The sequence below is a fragment of the Neofelis nebulosa genome, chromosome 3 (genome assembly GCF_028018385.1).
Source record: "Neofelis nebulosa isolate mNeoNeb1 chromosome 3, mNeoNeb1.pri, whole genome shotgun sequence".
Taxonomy (NCBI): Eukaryota; Metazoa; Chordata; class Mammalia; order Carnivora; family Felidae; genus Neofelis; species Neofelis nebulosa.
Window position 1 is genome coordinate 134,735,761 of NC_080784.1, and position 19,853 is coordinate 134,755,613.

General features: G+C 37.4%; 1 protein-coding gene, 1 long non-coding RNA gene and 1 other non-coding gene across 4 annotated transcripts in view; 1 reads left to right on the plus strand and 2 right to left on the minus strand.

Moving 5' to 3' along the window:
• Positions 1-3,190: 3,190 nt before the first annotated feature.
• On the minus strand, positions 3,191-8,992 carry DSPP (dentin sialophosphoprotein). The gene is made up of 4 exons (XM_058719716.1): positions 8,942-8,992; positions 7,224-7,310; positions 6,099-7,088; positions 3,191-5,619 (listed from the first exon to the last, which is right to left on the minus strand). Exons 1-4 carry the CDS (start codon positions 8,990-8,992, stop codon positions 3,364-3,366), a joined length of 3,384 nt encoding a protein of 1,127 aa, XP_058575699.1. The 3' UTR covers positions 3,191-3,363.
• LOC131508192 (U6 spliceosomal RNA) lies at positions 8,121-8,224 on the minus strand. The gene has a single exon (XR_009259902.1). It is a non-coding gene; the product is annotated as a U6 spliceosomal RNA (small nuclear RNA).
• Positions 8,993-10,651: 1,659 nt separating the features above from the next.
• The window catches only part of LOC131507353 (uncharacterized), a 75,273-nt gene continuing 66,071 nt past the window's right edge, over positions 10,652-19,853 (plus strand). For both annotated transcript variants that reach the window (XR_009259459.1, XR_009259460.1), the window contains exon 1: positions 10,652-10,710. This is a non-coding gene — a long non-coding RNA (uncharacterized LOC131507353). The remainder of the gene's footprint in view (positions 10,711-19,853) is intronic.

Here is a 19,853-nt window from a genome sequence, read left to right on the forward strand (position 1 = left end):
TTCTTATTAGACCACTGCTTAAAAAGTGGGGAAGAAACTTACAGGTTTGTAAAGAGAAAAGTGAATGTGAAAAGTGAATATGAAATGACTTCTAGCAGCAATAATGTTTTATAATGCTTCTCTAAACCAATGGCTTTCAGATCTTTTTTTTTTTTTACTACAGCGAGTCAGAATGATATTTTAAATCATATCTTAGTATATGCATACTTAGACATATTGTGTGTGTAATGCATGTAGAGGCAAATATTGTGAGGTTTCATAAAACACTACCTATAATGCTCTTAAATTTTTCCTTTTTATTCTTTCATTTTACAAAATGTAAGGCATGAGTCACTAAATTGATTTCATGACCTACTAAGTAAAAAGTAATTTAAAAAATACTGCTCCCACGGGCAATATTAGCAGATAGCTTACTAATCTTATTCCGGAAAATAACACAAAACAGATATTGTTTTCTAATATCAGACTTCTTATATTCAAAGGATCTACTCTTGAGACATCCTTTTAGAGGGTCACCTTTATTTTTGCCTCAAAGTTCCAGAGGTCAATGTAGATATTATATAAGAAAATCAGGATCATAGTCTTCCTTCACTATTTTTGACATCAGCCCTAGATTCTGAGCATCTCCTTTATCCCCCATATACTTCTCAAGGTGAAGTCTTTATAAGAACTGGTTGGGAATTTATCCAGCTTGAGCTATTAATCTAGGCTATTTCCCTGCAGGGACTCTCGTACCAGAAATGCTTAGGACGTGATTCAAAAAAAGAGACAGATTAAATATCTATGGCAGTTCAAAAAATGAAATACAACACAACTATGGGGAGAAAGTTGTCAATCTCTGTGCTGTGAGCCAATATTCAAGGCATACTCTTAGGTTAAAAAGAGTAATACAAGCACACTGTGTATAATAGACTTCCATGTGTTTTTAAAAGGGAAACATACATGGCACACCTGGGTGGCTCAATCGAGTGAGCAGCTAACTCTTGATTTCAACTCAGGTCCTGATCCCAGGGTCATGGGATGGAGCTCAGTATCAGACTGAGTGTTGAGCCTGCTTAAGATTCTCTATCTCCCTCTGCCCATCTTCCCCACTCACATGCTCTCTCTCTCTCTGCCTCAAAAAAAAAAAAAAAGAGGGGAGGGAACATGGGTGTTTATATGTACATAGAATATTTCTGGAAAGTTTCACAAGTTATTAGTAATGGGAATTGCCTCAAGGAAGGGAAGTAGAGGACTAGGAATCTGGGATGAGGAAGATTTAATATATTTATACCTTTTCATAGTGTTTGAAATTTTTATTTTGTGCATATACTTGTTATTTTTTCAATTAAAAATAGCTAAATCTTCAAAATGTGATCTAAGGAGTAAGGACTTGTAAACCCATTAAGATTAAGGGAGTTTTCCTTGTGAATAGTCACATAAATAGAGGTTTATTGTAACACCAAAATTAATTCTCTTTAATTTACATATCTTGTATAATTTACAAAGAGTTTCACATCCATTGCCTGGCTTAATGCTCATAACAACCTTTAAAAATAGGTGAGACAGGTACTAGAAGCCACACTTTACAAATTAAAAAAAGACAAAAAGCTGAAGCCTAAAGGAATTAAAAATCTAGAACATGTTTTAAGGAAAGAAGTTTGGAGTCATTTACATGATTATAATATAGTAGGGACTTGAAATGTTACAGTACTATGAGTATGAATAGTTTATGAATAGTAGTATTTTTAAATCCTTCAGCAGTATTCCTTGTAATGCTGATCTCACCTAAGAAACTCTTACATTAAAGGAGAAAGAAGGTGGAAACAAAACCTACTGAAACTCTATAAAATATGCATAATATTAGGAAATAAATTGTCAAATGATGACTGGTTGAAAATTAGCATCAAAGAAGTTTCATTCAGAACTTTGCTACTAGATTTTTACCTTTGATTAGACAAATCTAAAAATAATTGCCTAAATGGAAAAAGAGGAAAGTTACAAATCATCGGTACTAAGTCTTGAAGAATACCTTAAAGGTCTATGGCTATGTTTATTGCATCTCCCAGTATTCCTGAACAATCTCAATTTACACCTCCTATCCCCAAGTGACTATTGATAGCACCCCCTTCACTTTCAAACATTTCCTAGCTTGGGTGATAAATTCTGTCTCCACCCTCTTAAATAGCACACTTTAGTTGCATACATCTTTGAGATCCTCATGTTGCAGGGTTTGGGCTTTACCTCGAAACTAAGAATTACCCTCATTCATGCAAAAGTAGAACAATCCATGCTCAGATTATAGTTGCATATATGACTCTCAAAGAAGAGTAATTTCCAAAGCATTACCTACCAGCAACTGTTGGCTTTATTAAAGAGATTAACAGTGAGAAGGGAGTCTCAGGGTCTGATCTGAGAGTTTAGACATGTAGGGGTTTAAAAGGGAAATGTGAACCAAGTTTGACTTGGTGAGACTGAAGTAGAAAAATGCTAATTCCACTTAACAGAGCTCTGAACATAGAGTTCAAAAAGTGAACCCGCTCTTAAGAGTCCTTCATTCATGTATCATTTATTTATTAATACTTGGAGAGTGCTACTGGAGGCAAGACACTGTTCTAAGTACTGCATCAATTTTGTCAATAGTTTAAGGAACATTATGCTAAATTTCCAGTGCTTTGCAGGAATGAAATACTGTACATCAGATTTTGTTATGTAAACCAGCCTCTGAATTATTTTCTGACTAGCACTCTTTAAATTTTTTCTAATTTGTAATTATTCCATTCAATAATGAGATAGATTATTCCCATGGTCCAGATAGGTTCAGTTGTTGCTGCATTTCTTATTCATGTTACAAGTTTATTTCTTCCTTAGAACAAGCAAATGAATGCGTAGCCAAGCTGAATATCATGGTAACAGCATCTTTTACTCAGCAGTAAGCAGACCATCTATCCAGAATGTATAATTACTGAAAGATTAAAGCAATGCCACAGGTTGTTTTTAAGATGTGTTTACTTGCTACGTTCCCTGAAGCACTTGGCATTTAAATTAAAGTTATCATGTAGTACGTGATTACTTGAGGTTTCTATGTAAAGTATTAAAGAATATTTTAATTGTTCTTTTATGTTTAGATATGTACTTTTAACAGAATCTTTTCAGAATGTGTTTTAACATGCACGTACCAAAGATCATGCATTCAGATTCTCTCCTGAGGGTGTGGGAACTTGGTTCCAAATCTGACAATTTGACTATTTCTCTCACTGTTTCTGTGAATGTTTACATCTTTTGTTTATGTCTCCCCTTTCTTTCCTTCCTTAGAAATCTTCATTTCCTGTAAATTACTCACTAGACTTTTCAAAAAAAAATCTTGTGGGTTTTTATTTTGTTCTAATCATCACTGGTTGAGTGATTACTGTCACTGCCTTCACTGTCACTATCACTGTCACCTCCATTGTTGCCATTACCAGCCTTGCTCTTGCTGTGACTGTCATCACTACTATCAGATGCACTGTCACTGCTGTCACTGTCACTGCTATCACTGCTGTCACTGCTATCACTGCTGTTGCTGTCACTGCTGTCACTGTTGTCGCTGCTGTCGCTGTCACTGCTGTCACTGTCACTGCTGTCACTGCTATCACTGTTGTCACTGTCACTACTATCACTGCTGTCGCTGCTGTCACTGTCACTGCTGTCGCTGCTATCACTGTTGTCACTGTCACTACTGTCGCTGCTGTCACTGTCACTGCTGTCACTGCTATCACTGCTGTCACTGCTGTCGCTGTCGCTGCTGTCACTGCTATCACTATCTGATTTGCTGTTGCTGCTGTCACTGCTATCTGATTTACTGTCACTATCACTGCTGTCACTATCTGATTTGCTATTGCTGCTGTCACTGCTGTCTGATTTACTGTCACTATCACTGCTGTCACTACTATCTGATTTGCTATTGCCGCTGTCACTACTGTCTGATTTACTATCACTGTCACTGCTGTCACTACTATCTGATTTACTGTCACTACTGTCACTGCTATCACTGCTGTCACTACTGTCACTGCTGTCACTGCTATCTGATTTGCTGTCACTGCTGTCGCTACTGTCACTGCTGTCACTGCCATCTGATTTGCTGTCGCTACTGTCACTGCTGTCACTGCTGTCACTGCTGTCTGACTTGCTGTCACTGCTGTCACTACTGTCACTGCTGTCACTGCTGTCTGATTTGCTGTCACTGCTGTCACTGTCACTGCTGTCACTGCCATCTGATTTGCTGTCGCTGCTGTCACTGCTGTCACTGCTGTCACTGCTGTCTGATTTGCTGTCACTGCTGTCACTGCTGTCGCTGCTATCTGATTTGCTGTCGCTACTGTCACTGCTGTCACTGCTGTCGCTGCTATCTGATTTGCTGTCACTACTGTCACTGCTATCACTGCTGTCACTGCTGTCTGACTTGCTGTCACTGCTGTCACTACTGTCACTGCTATCACTGCTGTCACTGCTGTCTGATTTGCTGTCACTGCTGTCGCTACTGTCACTGCTATCACTGCTGTCACTGCTGTCTGATTTGCTGTCACTGCTGTCGCTACTGTCACTGCTATCACTGCTGTCACTGCTGTCTGATTTGCTGTCACTGCTGTCGCTACTGTCACTGCTGTCACTATTACTACTGTCACTACTGTCGCTGCTGTCTGACTTGCTATCACTGCTGTCACTACTGTCACTGCTGTCGCTGCTATCTGATTTGCTGTCGCTACTGTCACTACTGTCGCTGCTGTCGCTGCTGTCACTGCTGTCTGACTTGCTGTCACTGTTGTCGCTGCTGTCGCTGCTGTCACTGCTCTCTGACTTGCTGTCACTGCTGTCACTACTGTCACTGCTATCACTGCTGCCTGACTTGCTGTCACTACTGTCACTACTATCGCTGCTGTCGCTGCTGTCACTACTGTCACTGCTATCACTACTGTCTGACTTGCTGTCACTGCTGTCGCTACTGTCACTGCTGTCACTGCTGTCACTACTGTCACTGCTGTCACTATCACTGCTGTCACTGCTATCACTGCTGTCGCTGCTGTCACTACTGTCACTGCTGTCGCTGCTGTCACTACTGTCACTGCTGTCACTACTGTCTGATTTATCTTTGCTGCTGTCTGGTTTGCCATTGTCATTGCTCCCATTGTTACCGTTGCCATTACTGTCACTATCATTAGCATCTGATGTGCTGTCACTGTCATCATCATCTCCTCCGTTTGAGTCACTGTCATTGCCATTATCTTTTGATTCATCAGAGTCATAACCAGGATCTCCTCGGCTATCACTGTTATTGTCACCTTCAGAATTGACATCATCATTATCATTAGACTCATCACTGCTGTTGGGATCGTCTCCTTGCATGGATTCATCATCAAACTCATAACTGTCATATCCATCACTAGTACTCTCACTACCTGTTTTGCTGTGTGCAACCTTATTTCCGGGTTCTGATTTCTGACCAGGTCCTTGTATGTTGTCAATCTCTCCTGGTGTCTTGATGTTTCCTTTGCCCATGACCATTACATGTTGTCTTTTACCCTCTTTAGCTTCACTAACTTTCCCAGCTTCTTTGGTAATATTGTTTCTGTTGCCACTATTGGGACCTTCAATTTCTATTCCCTGTGGAAATATGGAGAAAAGAATGATTGGTTAGTTGGTGTTATGCTGCCAAACTGCATTGGTCTGAGGAAGACTGACTGGGGAAGGTAACCAGAGGAACAGAAGTTCAGCTTCCAATACTTCATAAACTTCTATTTGTGAAAATGTGCTTTATTCACGTGAGAGAACTCTGGTATTTAGATTATAAAACAACCCGTTTGCATTTTTACTCAGTAGGAACTTGTGTGGACAGTTACATGGTGAATCAGTTATTTAGTATTAGACTTGTAAAATTGTAGTCAAATTTTCACAAGTATCTGCTTTTAAAAATTGTTCTGTATCAAAGTCTAGTAAGAACTCTAACTTTCCCATTAAATATTCACGTAGCTTAGGTGCAAAAAGAGATGAACGCCTATTACGACTTATTTTTATGTTACCGTCAGTGAATGGAGAGGGAGAATTTAAACTGCCATTGAAAGAAGTCAGTTTCACAAACTAACCTTATCTTGGCTCTTCCCAATAGCACTTGGCTCTGATTCATCAGTGATTTTCTTTTCCACAGCTTTGTTTTCTCTGTGATTGGGTATTTGCATGTCTTCTATTATTTGGCTATCTTTATTTTTGGGAATACCATCAGAATCCTCCTCACTCTTGGAAGTGTTGTCTCCATCGATGCCATGGGGATCTTCTTTGTCTTCAGGGTCATCATCTTCACTACTAATTGAATTTTGACCTAAGCTATTATCATTATCTTCTTTTCCATGAGGCTGACCCTCTTGGCCCTTGCTGTTACCAGTGTCCTCTTTTCCATTCCCGGTTTCTTCACCTTCATCATCACCAGAGCCTTTGTCTTCATCCTCCTCTGCTCCATTCCCACTAGGACTCCCTTCAGAATTATCCAGACCAGCATCTTCTCCATTGCCAGCTCCACTTCCCCCTAGTGTTACTCCTTCCTGATTCCCATTTCTCTCACCTTCTCTCTGAGGTGTTATTTCACTTGTATTACCTTCATTTCCACAGGAATTCCTATTTATTTCATCCTCATGGCCTGTACTGTTATTGCTTCCATCTATTTGATGTCCATCTTCTTGGACAACAGTGGCATCCTCACTCTGACTTGCATCTCCAACATCTCCATTGTTTGAATTCTTATCAGTTTTTCTATTAACATTGGTCCCATTTACAATTCCAGCATTGTCGAGAATGCTTACTTGTCCCCCAGTGCCATTTGCTGTGGTGCTACCTTCTTTTCCATGTATCCCATCATAACCATATGTTTCTGGTTTTCCTGTGACCCCATTTTGATCTTCAATATTCCCCTCTTCATTTACTAACATGGAATGTGTAGAGGAACTTTTCCCTCCTACTTCTGCCCACTCAGAGCCATTTTTTTCTCCTTTGTAACCATCGTCAGCATACTGTTGCCTTCCTCTTTCATTTTCATGGGGGACACTACCTTCTTTGTTGGTGTCATTGACATTTAACTCATCCTGGAGAAGAGAAACAATTCCAAGTAAGTTGTAGATATCATCTTGAAGCACAACGAACTGAAAAGATGAGCATCGGTTTTCTGGAAGTTAATAGAATTTTAAGAACAGCTTAGAAACACATTTTATATCTTATACCTGTATTGGCACTTTTGCTTTCTCTAGAAGTTTTACATTCACAGATTTGTCAACAGCATGTCTCTCCAGTGGCTTGATTTGAGGAACCTACCAAAATGAAAATATTGGAAACTGAAAACATTCTGATTTTGTGTCCATGCATGCATGCACACATGCATGTGTGCACACACACAGACACACATTTTCCCCTAAATAAAGAAAAAAATATAGAACACAAAGGCCAACGTGTGATCTAATCAGGCAGAAAACAAAAGTGGTTTGTTTCATAGTTTATGTAGAATTTTAACTGGGCATACAGGTAATTTTCACAATGGTATTACCAATTTTATTGAAGTACTAACCAGACTACTTATCTCAGGAGAATTGTCTTTTATAAAAATGAGGAGATAGACCTGTGGTGTTTCTGTACAAGCCTCCCACACTAGCACAAGACCCACCTTAAGTATAATCCTGGCCAAAACCTCCAAGAAAATAGCAGGTCTGACAAGAGCCAGGGCAGAAACAAAAGCTAGTAATATGCTACTTCTGTGTCCTTCAGGAGTACATTTGATAGTTGAGAAAATTCTCAACTACATAAATACCAATGTGCTTGATATTATGAAAACATACCAAAATGTTAACCTTAGCAGCTGGCTAATACAATTATAAATGGTTTAATTTTCCTAACTTTTTCCTTCTTGGTGTTTATCTGTATATTCCAAATTTTCCCCAAGGAGCATTAAAAAAAGTATATGAGTGAAACATTTTCTCCTATGTTGAAAAAAATCAGATTTTTTCCTGTTTTCATTTCTTGAAAATTTCCTAAATAATGCAGGCTTCATTGATATTAGAATGAAATTGATAGGGCATGAGCAAAGATGGCTAAAGTCTCCATGACTTTTGGGCATTGAATGTAAATTAATCTGAATGAATTTTACAAATTTGTGTGTTATCCTTGTACAGGGTCCATGCTAATCTTCTCTTTATTGTTCCAATTTTACTATACATGCTACTGAAGGGATTACAATCTGAATGAATTTTATTCTAATTTTTTTAACATTTATTCATTTTTGAGACACAGAGAAACAGAGCTTGAGTGGGGGAGGGGCAGAGAGAGAGGGAGATACAGAATCTGAAGCAGGCTCCAGGCTCTGAGCTGTCAGCACAGAGCCCGACACAGGGCCGGAACTCAGAATGGCGAGATCATGACCTGAGCCGAAACTGGATGCTCAACTGACTGAGCCACCCAGGCGCCCCTAATTTGAATGGATTTTAAAAGTAATAATCCGGGGTACCTGGGTGGCTCAGTCGGTTAAGTGTCCAACTTCAGCTCAAGTCATGATCTCACGGTTTGTGAGTTCGAGCCCCATGTCGGGCTCTATGCTGACACCTTGCTCAGACCCTGGAGCCTGCTTCTGATTCTGTCTCCCCCTCTCTGCCCCTCCAGTGCCTATGTTCTGTCCCTCTCATGTCTCTCAATAATAAATAAACGTTAAAAAAAACAATTAAAAGTAATAATCCATCTGACAAGACATGAGTTTCAATTTGAGTAATAGGAGCATGAATTGGAGTGCATATTTGGATTTGTGAAGACCCCCAAAAATATCTTGTTAAATTCTTTCATGCAAATCTAGATATTTAGACACAACTTATCTGCAAAATCTTAAATATATATTATTTGATGGTAGGTTAAAAGAGATAGGAAAGTAAGGAGAGTCTTCTGAGGAACACATACTTACTGGAATGGCCCATGCTGCTGACCAAATGCAAAAATATATAATTATCTTCATTTTCTTTAGGAATATTAACCTGTTTTTAAAGAAAAAAAATAACAGCATGAAATTACTTATAAAGCAAAAGATGATAACCAATAATAATAAGGTATTATTTTGGTCAAGAAGCATTTGACTTTTTCCTGGGCAAGAAGAAGGTTATGACAACTCAGTGTTCCAGAACATATCTGGAATGTTCACAGAGTCATACAGGCAGCATCATCAGGCTTAGCACTGAGGTCGCTAACTAGATTTTTTTCTGCCTATGCCAATGAAGGGACAGAGCTGTGTAGTTGCAAAGGGCATAACCATAACTTTTTCTTGCTGTTCTTGATGGTAATAACATTTCTTCTGAATAGTTTTATTTAAGTATTAACTAAATCTAAGATTATGCTTAAAGGATGAATTATTTATCATCCCCACACCAAATCCATACAAGTGGCAGTCTACTGACTGTAAAAGAAAGAACTTTGTAGCATCAAGGAGCCTTGGCTAGTGGAAGGAACATGGAGTTTGGATTTAGGGACCTGGGTTCAAGTTCTGCCTTTGCTACTTGATGTGTGAGCTTGAGAAATTTAAATAGGTTTATTAAACCTTTATTTCCTCCATCTGGGATAATAATACCTGTGCTTTAGGATTATCCCAATTACCTTAGCAGAAGAATCTTCTCTGAGAAGCATTCTCTGACTCAAAGTCAAAGGGCATTTGACGTCTCTATCCTCTTTATGCCTAGTAGCTTCTGCAAACTTCACTGGTAGCATATTGTACTATTTGAACATAGTCTGGTTATATATATGTTCCCCTGATCTACTGAGAGCTCCTGAGGTCTAGGAGAATGTTTTGGTGATCACTGTATTCCAACACTCAGTACAGAAAAAGATGGTTTTTAAAAATTGTTGGTGAATAAATACTTACTGGTATAAGCACAGCCTAGTACCGTTCTGGGTAGTTAGCAATCCCTTAATAAATGATAGCAGTTATTATGTGGAACTTCTAACAACAAGATCCTTTATTCATGTTAGAATTAACATTCAGAAATGGTATAATTAATAGATAGGTAGATTGGAATAGACATTGTGTAGTACATGTGAATCAAAAATTTAAATTGCTATTACTGAAAATTATATTTTTTGATGTAATGATGCTATATAGAAAGGGAAAAAGTTTTACTCCTATTTCATGAACTCCCACTGGGTTTATAGATTATGGTAATACATGTCATAAGATAGCTTTGATTGAATTTAATGTTGATAGTGGAAACATAATAAAACCTCAGTGAATGTCAACCGTCATAGAATTGGCAATTCCTCACAGGAGAGAGGACATGGTTTCTGGGAGAAAAAAAGGCTTACTCTTATAGCCGTTCAGTAGAAAGCCAAGAATAGCTAAACCTCCTTTAAAAATACTGTGGATTAAAAATGAAGCTGAGGTGACCTCAGGACAAGTATAATACAGAGTTCTAGGGCATAGATGTTAAAGGGCAGCTGTTTAGTAAGCAGGGGTTACACTGTACTTTGCAGTAGCAAACCTAATTATTACATAGACTGCAGAAGGCTGGTATACACTGTGATTTGGAGGAACCATGGTGTCCTAGAAAGGTACCTGTAGTGAAGGTCAGGGTTATGCGCATCCCATTTCTAAACTGTAGTCCAGCAACCTGACTACTTTGGGTCTCTTTCAGGTCCATGTCAGAACAATTGCACAGTGCACCATGATGCTTGCCACTGTATCCACAGGTGAGTGAATAGCTCAAAAGACTGCTATAGAAATGCCCCTAGTTTTGTCAGCTTGAAACCTCTTTCATTTTCCAAACCTATTATGATACCGTGAAACAGAAAAAGTATGTGATAGAGGTCGGAATCTCCAGATATCCTAAGTAGAAGTATTCTAATCTAGCTTTGAAAACCCTAATGTCAATTGGCAAGAAAAAAAAAACTAATCTTTTAGGCTGAAAGTTGATTTTTTTAGGGACCAAAAAATTAAATGTAAACTGGGATTCATTCATTCATTCATTCATTCAACATTTGAAGACCTAATGTGGGCCAGATACTCAGCCCTGGAAATAGATATGAGCCCTACCCTCATGGGGCTTATCACTGAGTGGATCAGCCAGACTTTGAAGTAAATGTACCATAAAGTGTTGAATAAAATTCCTAAATCAACGTTTATTTCCCAACAGAATCAGTGTTTAAATGTCACTATTGTTACTATTTGAGAGGAAGAGATTGTTTCTTTCCTTTTTTATTAAATCTCATCACATCTTATATTGCATTGGTGAGACTAAAAAAAATGTGTTTAGATTCAAGATTCTTAAAGATGGCCTGTCTAGATGAAAATAACAGTAATGGAGCTTTCGTGAAGTGTGCATAAAGTATTCTAATCACTCATTCTGTTGTTAATATTTTAGATTTAAAATATTTGCTTCATTTTCTATATACCTTTTCTGACTATCAGCAACTGATACTTTTAACACAGTGGCTGTAAAAAAAATTCCTGTTTTTCAGTGATGCAATACTTTTCTAGATGGAATTAGCATCCCTACCACATAATTTTCTGCTATCTTTTAATACATAGTCTTGATTTGTCAAATCAAAAGAGAAGGGGAAAAATCTAATCATAAGGATTATTCACTTCTTAAAGTCAAGTCTGCTTCTTCTCTGAAATTCAAATTTCTACAGGAATCTGTTGGTTCTGAGTAAAGAGGATGTTTCATCTTACCTTAAAAGCCTTCAAAGGGACTTTGAAAATCCAGGATTTCTTATCTTTCTCTTTGAAGACTGAAAGTGGCTCACTGTCTTGGACTTTTGCGTGACAATTTTGTACCTGCTGAAATTTAAACTCAGTTTGATAATTTCCTCAGCCAATCACTGCTTAGGATCCCTGATATGGGGTTATAAAGTGTCACCGTGTCTATGAAGCACATAATAACTTCCCCCACTTCCTTCACATACTGATATGTATTTGCTTACTGAACCATTCGGTTCCAAAGGGACCAGACTTACTTTCACTTAATTAAATAGCTCCTGGAAGGCTGTTTTGCATCTTAAATATAGAGAATCAGTGTAACATATCTGAAAAGAGCCACTTAAACTCTGTCACCCTGGCATTTCTTGTCTTACTAAGGTTGGCAATCTAAGAAAACTCTAGGTTTCTTTAGTAAATATGACTACCTATTTAAGACTCCTATCATTCCTGAGGTAGGTATTAAAGTTTCTGTGCTATAATTCAAGAAACTGTCCACATGCAACAGCCTGACATTGCCTGAGGGGTCTTTAGCATATATAAATAGTAACTGTCATGCAATCTCTCTGACCTAAAGAAATACTTATGTGAGGTTTAAGAATGGATCAGTTTAGTATTCAAACTAAATTTTAAAAATAGATATTCAAAATACCAAAAATTATTGTAAGATACCTGGATATGCAAAAGTGCATACAGACAATATATTCAGCTCTCAGTTATCTCTCAGTTATTTGTGTTAGCTGTGAAGGACAAAATAGAAAACCAGATACTATTTTTAGCAGAAAGTTTTGCTACCCTGAACTCACCATTCTATTGAACCCCATATGTATACCATAATGCAGGTATCCCTAAACCATTTATCTAGTCTGTGTGTTCAAAAACTTGACAATCTATGTCTATTCGTATATTTCTTCAGAACTTTCAGGAATATTCCAATCTTTTCTTTATGTTATAATACCAAAGGATGTGAACCACATAAAAGCACTAATATACCACTACCTAACAGTGGTGAGTTCAGGATTTATATATAGAACTATTACAGGGAAAACAATAATGTTGAAAGAGAATGAAGGGAATGGAAAAAGGATTTGCCATGAAGTTGTGTCTTCATAACAAGCACTTTGTTTTTATTTAGACAGCATGTTTATATGGGTAGCTTAAAGGGCTTAACCAAATTTTAAGGAGTCCTGAGTCACTCCTGGGAGCAACTCAATACCTTCTCTCACACAGAGACACCAGTGGAGATTAGTGAACTAAACCTCTCTTCCTTGTCCTTTGACTTGAATTAACATGATCTCAATAACTGATAGAACTAGTGCAGAAAAATCATTGCTGATAAGATTTAAAGAGAAATATCAACCAGCTTGATCTAATTGACATCCATTGAACACTTCATCCAACTATAGCAGAATAAACATTCTTTTCAAATGCAGGCGGAATATTTACCAAGATAGACCGTATTCTAGGCCCGCCCAAAAAGTCTCAATAAATTTAAAAGGATTTGAGCCATGCAAAGTATGGTTACTGACCCAAAAAGAATTAAATTAGAAGTCAGTAACAAAAGAAAGAAAAAGAAGTCAATAACAGATCTCTGGAAAATCTGAATATTTGGAAACCAAATTACATACTTCTAAATAACCAATCAGTAAAAGAGGAAACCAAAGAGAAATTCAAAATATATTGAATTAAATAAAAATGAAAACAGAACAATTGATCAAAATTTTCAGGATGTCACTGAAGCACTTCTTAGGGGGAAATTTATAGCACTAAATTCCTGTGTTAGGATAGAAAAAGGTCTCAGGGTGCCTGGGTAGCTCAGTTGGTTAAACATCTGACTCTTTATTTCAGCTCAGGGCATGATCTCACGGTTGTAGGACTGAGCCCCCTGTCCAGCTCTGTGCTGAATGTACAGCCTGCTTGGGATTCTCCCTCTCTCTCTCTCTGTCCCTCCCCTGCTCTCACTCATGTGCTCTCTCTAGCGCTCTCTCTCTCTCTCTCTCTCTCAAATAAATTAACATTTAAAAAAAGAAGAAAAGAAAAAGGTCTCAAACAATGACTATGGCTTCTGCCTTAAGTAACTAAAAAAAAATTAAATTCAAATTAAGTAAAAGGAAATAAAAAATCAGAACTACAATCAGCAAAATAAAAATATAATAATAATAATAATAATAATAATAATAATAATAGAGGAAAATCAGTGAAACCAAGAGCTGGATTTTTAAGAAGCTTAATAAGATTTATCAGACTCTAATCAGACTAATCAGAGAAATATGAGAGAAGACATAATTATCAATATAAGGAATGAGAGAGATGAAAATACTACAGATTCTATAGACATCAAAAGACAAAAAGGGAATACTAAGAACAACTTTATGCCAATAAATCCAACAATTTATAGAAATGGATAGATTCCTTGAAACCACCAGAGCTCACCCAAGAAGAAATAGATAAATAACTCTACATCTATTAAAGAAGTTAAATTCATAGCTAAACATCTTCCCAAAGCAGCCTCTTTTCATTTCATACTCTCTCTGTCCCTTTTAATCTAAGCTGTCAGTGTCTCCACTGATACAAATTTTTCAGGAAGCCTTCCATGAATTTCACTCAGTCATACAAATGTCATATCCACAGACCTTTCCACATAATCCCTTCTGTACCTTTGGCATTTGCTAAGATGACTAAAGGACAATGCCCTGAAACTTCTTAGAGGACCTCTGGTTTGAGTTAAAAGATCCACAAAGAACACTCTTAAACTCTTGCAAATATTCTGATCTTTGGATAACTTTCCTGGGTTTCAGCAAAGGGTTGTAGAGTCATACCCTCAGTCTTTTTTCTAGATCATGCCTTCCCGGCAGTGAATCTCTTAATTTTAGCATCTTTTGCTATTGGGGTGGCAGAGATTTTTTAGTTACTGTCAGATGCTAGTTCATTTTTCTTTAACAGTTCTCAATGTATTTATCTCCTCTTGCATATTACTATAAGCAGCAAGAAGGAGCCAGGCCCCATCTTCAACACTTTGCTTACAGATCTCCTTAACTGTATATCCAAGTTCATTGCTTACAAGTCTGCCACATAACTGCAGGACACAATTCTGCTAAGATATCTTCCATGAAGATAACAAAAATTCTCATTCCTCCAGATTCCAGTAATGCTTTGCTTACTTCCTTCTGAGACCACACCAGCTATGACTTTAACATCTGTATTTCTACTAACAGTCTTCCAGCCTCCACCCACTGGCAAATTCTAAAGCCACTCCCACGTTTTAGGAATTGTAGCAGCACCCCACTTCCATGTTCCGAAATCTGTACTAGTTTTCTATTGCTGCCTAACAAGTTGCCAAAAATACCTCTGCTCTTAGAGATCTCATTTGGCTGGGTTAGCTTTATCCAAATAATCTCTTTGCCTTAAGGTCAACTGATTACTAAACTCACTTATATTTGTCAAATCCCTTTTGCCACATAATGAGACGTAGTCATGGAAGTGATGCATCGTCATATTTACACATTCTCCTCACACTCAAAGGAGTGGGGATTATATAAGCAGAAGGATCATTAGGGGTCATCTTAAAACTCTGTCTACCATACATTTTAATCTATAGCAAAGGAAATAGATCAGTGTCTTCATGGGCTGGGGGAAAGGTAGAAAGAAGGGATGGTAAAGGGTCACGAGGAAATTTTTTTTTTAATGTTTTTATTTATTTTTGAAGGAGAGAGAGACAGAGTATGAGCAGGGGAGGAGCAGAGAGAGAGGGAGACATAGAGTTTGAAGCAGGCTCCAGGCTCTGAGCTGCCAGCACAGAGCCCGACGCGGGGCTCGAACTCACGAGCCATGAGATCATGACCTGAGCCGAAGTCGGACACTCAACCGACTGAGCCACCCAGGCGCCCCGGAAATTTTTAATAGATACTTTTTGCTATCTTAATTGTGGTAATGGTTTTGCAGTTATATACATTATTTCAGAACTTATCAAAATATACACTTTAAATATATGCAGTTTTTTGTGTGTCAGTTATACCTCAGTAAAGCTATTGGGGAAAAAGTAATTAACGTATTTCAAATCTTGTAAATTGAGGAGTTAAAACTGTGGTGTTAATAAGGGCATCCCAAAGGGAAACATAAACCCCAATTTATTGTGAAAACCAAACAATTAACTAAAAGTTAAGATCTAAACTCAGAAATCTACATCAGTTTAGTAACTAAGCAAGTTATCTAAATACCTTAATTAGAATTGTTATTCTGTTCCTAAGAGTTTGAAATGAAACCCTTAACCTAGTTGCTACTCTACAACTCTGAACTATCCTAAATTTGGATAAACAGTATCATAAGGGACTTGAATAGGGGTTCTGTCTATATGGGCAGGTATACAACATCACTACCAGGCATTTTTGATTAGTAGAAACTTAAAAGGCAAAATGTCCAGTTCAACTGCCCAATATTGAATTAATGCCTGTGCAGTTGGAAATTGGTACAATGTTATTTTTTAAGAAACAACTATAGTTTTCAGCTATAGAAACATTTTTTTAGATACGTCTCTTCTAGCAAGGGGAAAAAAGCAAAATTAAACTACTAGGACTGCAACAAAATAAAATGCTTTTGCACATCAAAGGAAACCATCAACAAAACAAAAAGGCACCCTACTGAATGGGAGAAGATATTTGCAAATTATATAGTGGGTAAGGGGTTAATATCCAAAATATGAAGAACTTACACAATGCAAATAATCCAATTTTAAAATAGGCAGAGAAACAATAGACATTTCTCAAAAAAAGATATTCAGATGGCCAACAGACACATGAAAAGATGTTCCAAGTCACTAATCATCAGGGAAATGCAAATCAAGACCATAGTGAGATGTTACCTTACACCTGTCTGAAAGGCTAGTATTGAGAAGACAAGAAACAACAAGTGTTGGTGAGTATGTGGAGCAAAGGAGCCCTCTTGCACTGTTGGTGGGAATGTAAACTGGTGCAACTTCTGGGGAAAACAGTGTGGAGGTTCCTCAAAAAATTAAAAATAAAATAACCACATGATCCTAGTAATTCCACATTACTGGGTATTTACTGAAAGAAAATGAAAACAGTAATTCAGAAAGATATATGCAGCCCTGTGTTTATTGCAGCAATAATGCTAACAATAATAGCTAATAATAATAATAATAATAATAATAATAATAATAGCTAAAATATAGAAGCAACCCAAGTGTCCATCTTAGATGAATGGGGGGTGCCTGGGTGGCTCAGTCAATTAACCATCTGACTCCTGCTGAGGTCATGATCTCGTGGTCTGTGGGTTTGGCCCCACATCACACTCTGTGCTGACAGCTCGGAGCCAGGAGCCTGCTTCAGATTCTGTGTCTCCCTCTTTCTCTGCCCCTCCCCCTCTCATGCTCTTCTCTCCCTCAAAAATAAATAAGCATTAACAAAAAAAAAATTTTAATAGGTGAATGAATAAAGAAGATGTAATATATACACACACATGCATATACATACACATATATGTATACATACACACACACACACACACACACACACTACACAATGGAATATTACTCAGCCATAAAAAGAATGAAATCTTGCCATTTGTGATGACATGGATGGACCTAGAGGATACAATCCTAAGTAAATCAAATCAGAGAAAGACAAATATTATATGATTTCATTCATATGCAGAATTTAAGAAACAAAACAAATGAACAAACAAAAAGAGACAAAAGAATAGACTTAAATACAGAGAACAAATGGGTGATTGCCAGAGAGAGGTGGGTGGGAGGAATAGGTAAAATAGATAAAGGAATTAAGAGTACACCTACCACAATGAGCATTGAGTAATGTGCTCAATAGTAGAATTATTGAATCATTATATTGTACCCTTGAAATTAATATAACACTGTATGTTAATTATACTTTGAGTTTAAAAAATAGCTTTTTGAAAAGTGGTAACCATTTCTTCTGGATTCCTTATTCCATTTCCACCAAGTCCACAATTGGCATAACGTTCTCTCAAATATCTTAATTAAGGAGAGTATTATAATCGAACCTCAAGTAACAGACATGTCTGTTGGTTAGTCTTAGCGTCCACTGTCTTATTATGACTGAGAATACAATTGCTACATCACATAATCTTTTCTTGTCATGAAAAAAAAATCAGTTTTTCTCTTTTCATGGGCAATATATGTTATCACCTCCAGACCTGTGTCTCAGATATTGAGAACTAGTAAAAAGTAATGATTAAGATCAGAGACTTTGAAGTCAGATATATCTAGGTCAAACTGCTGCCTGTTACCTACTGTGTGACTTTGGAAAAGAAACCTAGTTTCTCTAAGATTCAGTTTCCTCATCTGCAAAATTATGTTATAATACCTAACACTTACTGAGCACTTAGAACACGATATGCCCTATACACAGTAATCTAAGCCCATTATCTCATGTAGTCCTTGAAATGATCATACATGGTAACACTGTTTATCCACATCATAGGGATTAAGAAAGTGGGTCCTAAGTTGGCACAACCAATAAGTGACAGAGCCAAGATTTTCTGACCTTTGAACATGGCTTTTAGCCACTGCACTGAATTAATTGCCTACTTCATGATGACTTTGTGATAGTAATGTATGGGAAACTGCTCAGTGTCCAGCACACACACATAAATCCTAATAAGGGGAGCCATTATGAATTTCATGATTATTTATGAAGTCTGAGCCCTTTCCTTGTCACTGCCCAAATGTTTCTAGGATTATTTGTACCGTGATTCCTTTTAAATAAGACCCCAAAACTTTGGCACTTATTTTATTCAGTACTATAATTACTAATATTTGGTGAAAACAAAAGTCTAATGGCCCTCATTCTCTCTCTCCTACTGAGTGCTAAGTCTTCTAACAGTTTTGCTTCCCAGTCTCTCGGTCCTACTCCCAAATCTCTCACACAGATGCTTGTGAGGAAGTGGAGAAAAGGAACCTTCTTGCACTGTTGGTGGGAATGTAAATTACTGCGGCCCCTGTTGAAAACAGTACGGAAGGTTCTCAAAAAACTAAAAATAGGGGCGCCTGGGTGGCTCAGTCAGTTAAGCATCTGACTTCAGCTTAGGTCATGATCTCATGGTTTGTGGGTTTGACCTCTGTGTCAGGCTCTGTGCTGACAACTCAGAGCCTGGAGCCTGCTTCAGATTCTTTGTCTCCCTGTCTCTCTGCCCCTCCCCCACTCACGCTCTGTCTCTTTCTCAAAAATAAGTAAACATTAAAAATTTATTTTTAATTAAAAATAAAACTACCATATGATCCAGCACTTCAACTTCTGTGTATTTATCTGAAAAAAACAAAAACATTAACTCAAAAAGGTGTATGCACTCCCATGTTCATTGCAGCATTACTTAGCCAAAATATGGAAACAACCTAAGTGTCCTAATCTAGTAATCATAATTGTTGGATTAATGGATAAAGAAAGTGTGGTATGTATATACAATGGAATATTATTCAATCATAAAAAAAAGAAAGAAATATCATCATTTGTGACAACATGAATGGACCTTGAGGGCATTATACTAAGTGAAATAAGTCAGAGAAAGATAAATAACATATGATCTTATGTGGAATTAAAAAACACAAACACAAACAAACATACAAAATTAGCTCATAAATGCAGAGGAGATAGGTGGTTGCCAGAGGCAGAGGGCAGAGGGCAGAGGGCAGGGGAGATAGGCAAAATGAGTGAAGGGGGATCAAAAAGTACAAACTTCTAGATGTAATATATAGCATGGTGACTACAGTATATAATGTATTGCATATTTGAAATTTACTAAGAGAGTAGATCTTTTTTTTTTTTACTTTTTTATTTATTTATTTTTATTTTTTTCTGCATCACTTTTTTTTTCCAATATATGAAATTTATTGTCAAATTGGTTTCCATACAACACCCAGTGCTCATCCCAAAAGGTGCCCTCCTCAATACCCATCCACCACCCTCCCCTCCCTCCCACCCCCCATCAACCCTCAGTTTGTTTTCAGTTTTTAACAGTCTCTTATGCTTTGGCTCTCTCCCACTCTAACCTCTTTTTTTTTTTTTTTTCCTTCCCCTCTCCCATGGGTTTCTGTTAAGTTTCTCAGGATCCACATAAGAGTGAAAACATATGGTATCTGTCTTTC

Bases quoted from the DNA above. Each gene is read 5' to 3' on its own strand.
- DSPP (XM_058719716.1), bottom strand. From the start codon at position 8,992: ATGAAGATAATTATATATTTTTGCATTTGGTCAGCAGCATGGGCCATT. The intron at 7,089-7,223 runs GTATAAGATATA...TCTCTTCTCCAG, and splicing joins AAGCAAAAGTGCCAATACAG to GATGAGTTAAATGTCAATGA. The intron at 5,620-6,098 runs GTTAGTTTGTGA...ATATTTCCACAG, and splicing joins TTGGGAAGAGCCAAGATAAG to GGAATAGAAATTGAAGGTCC.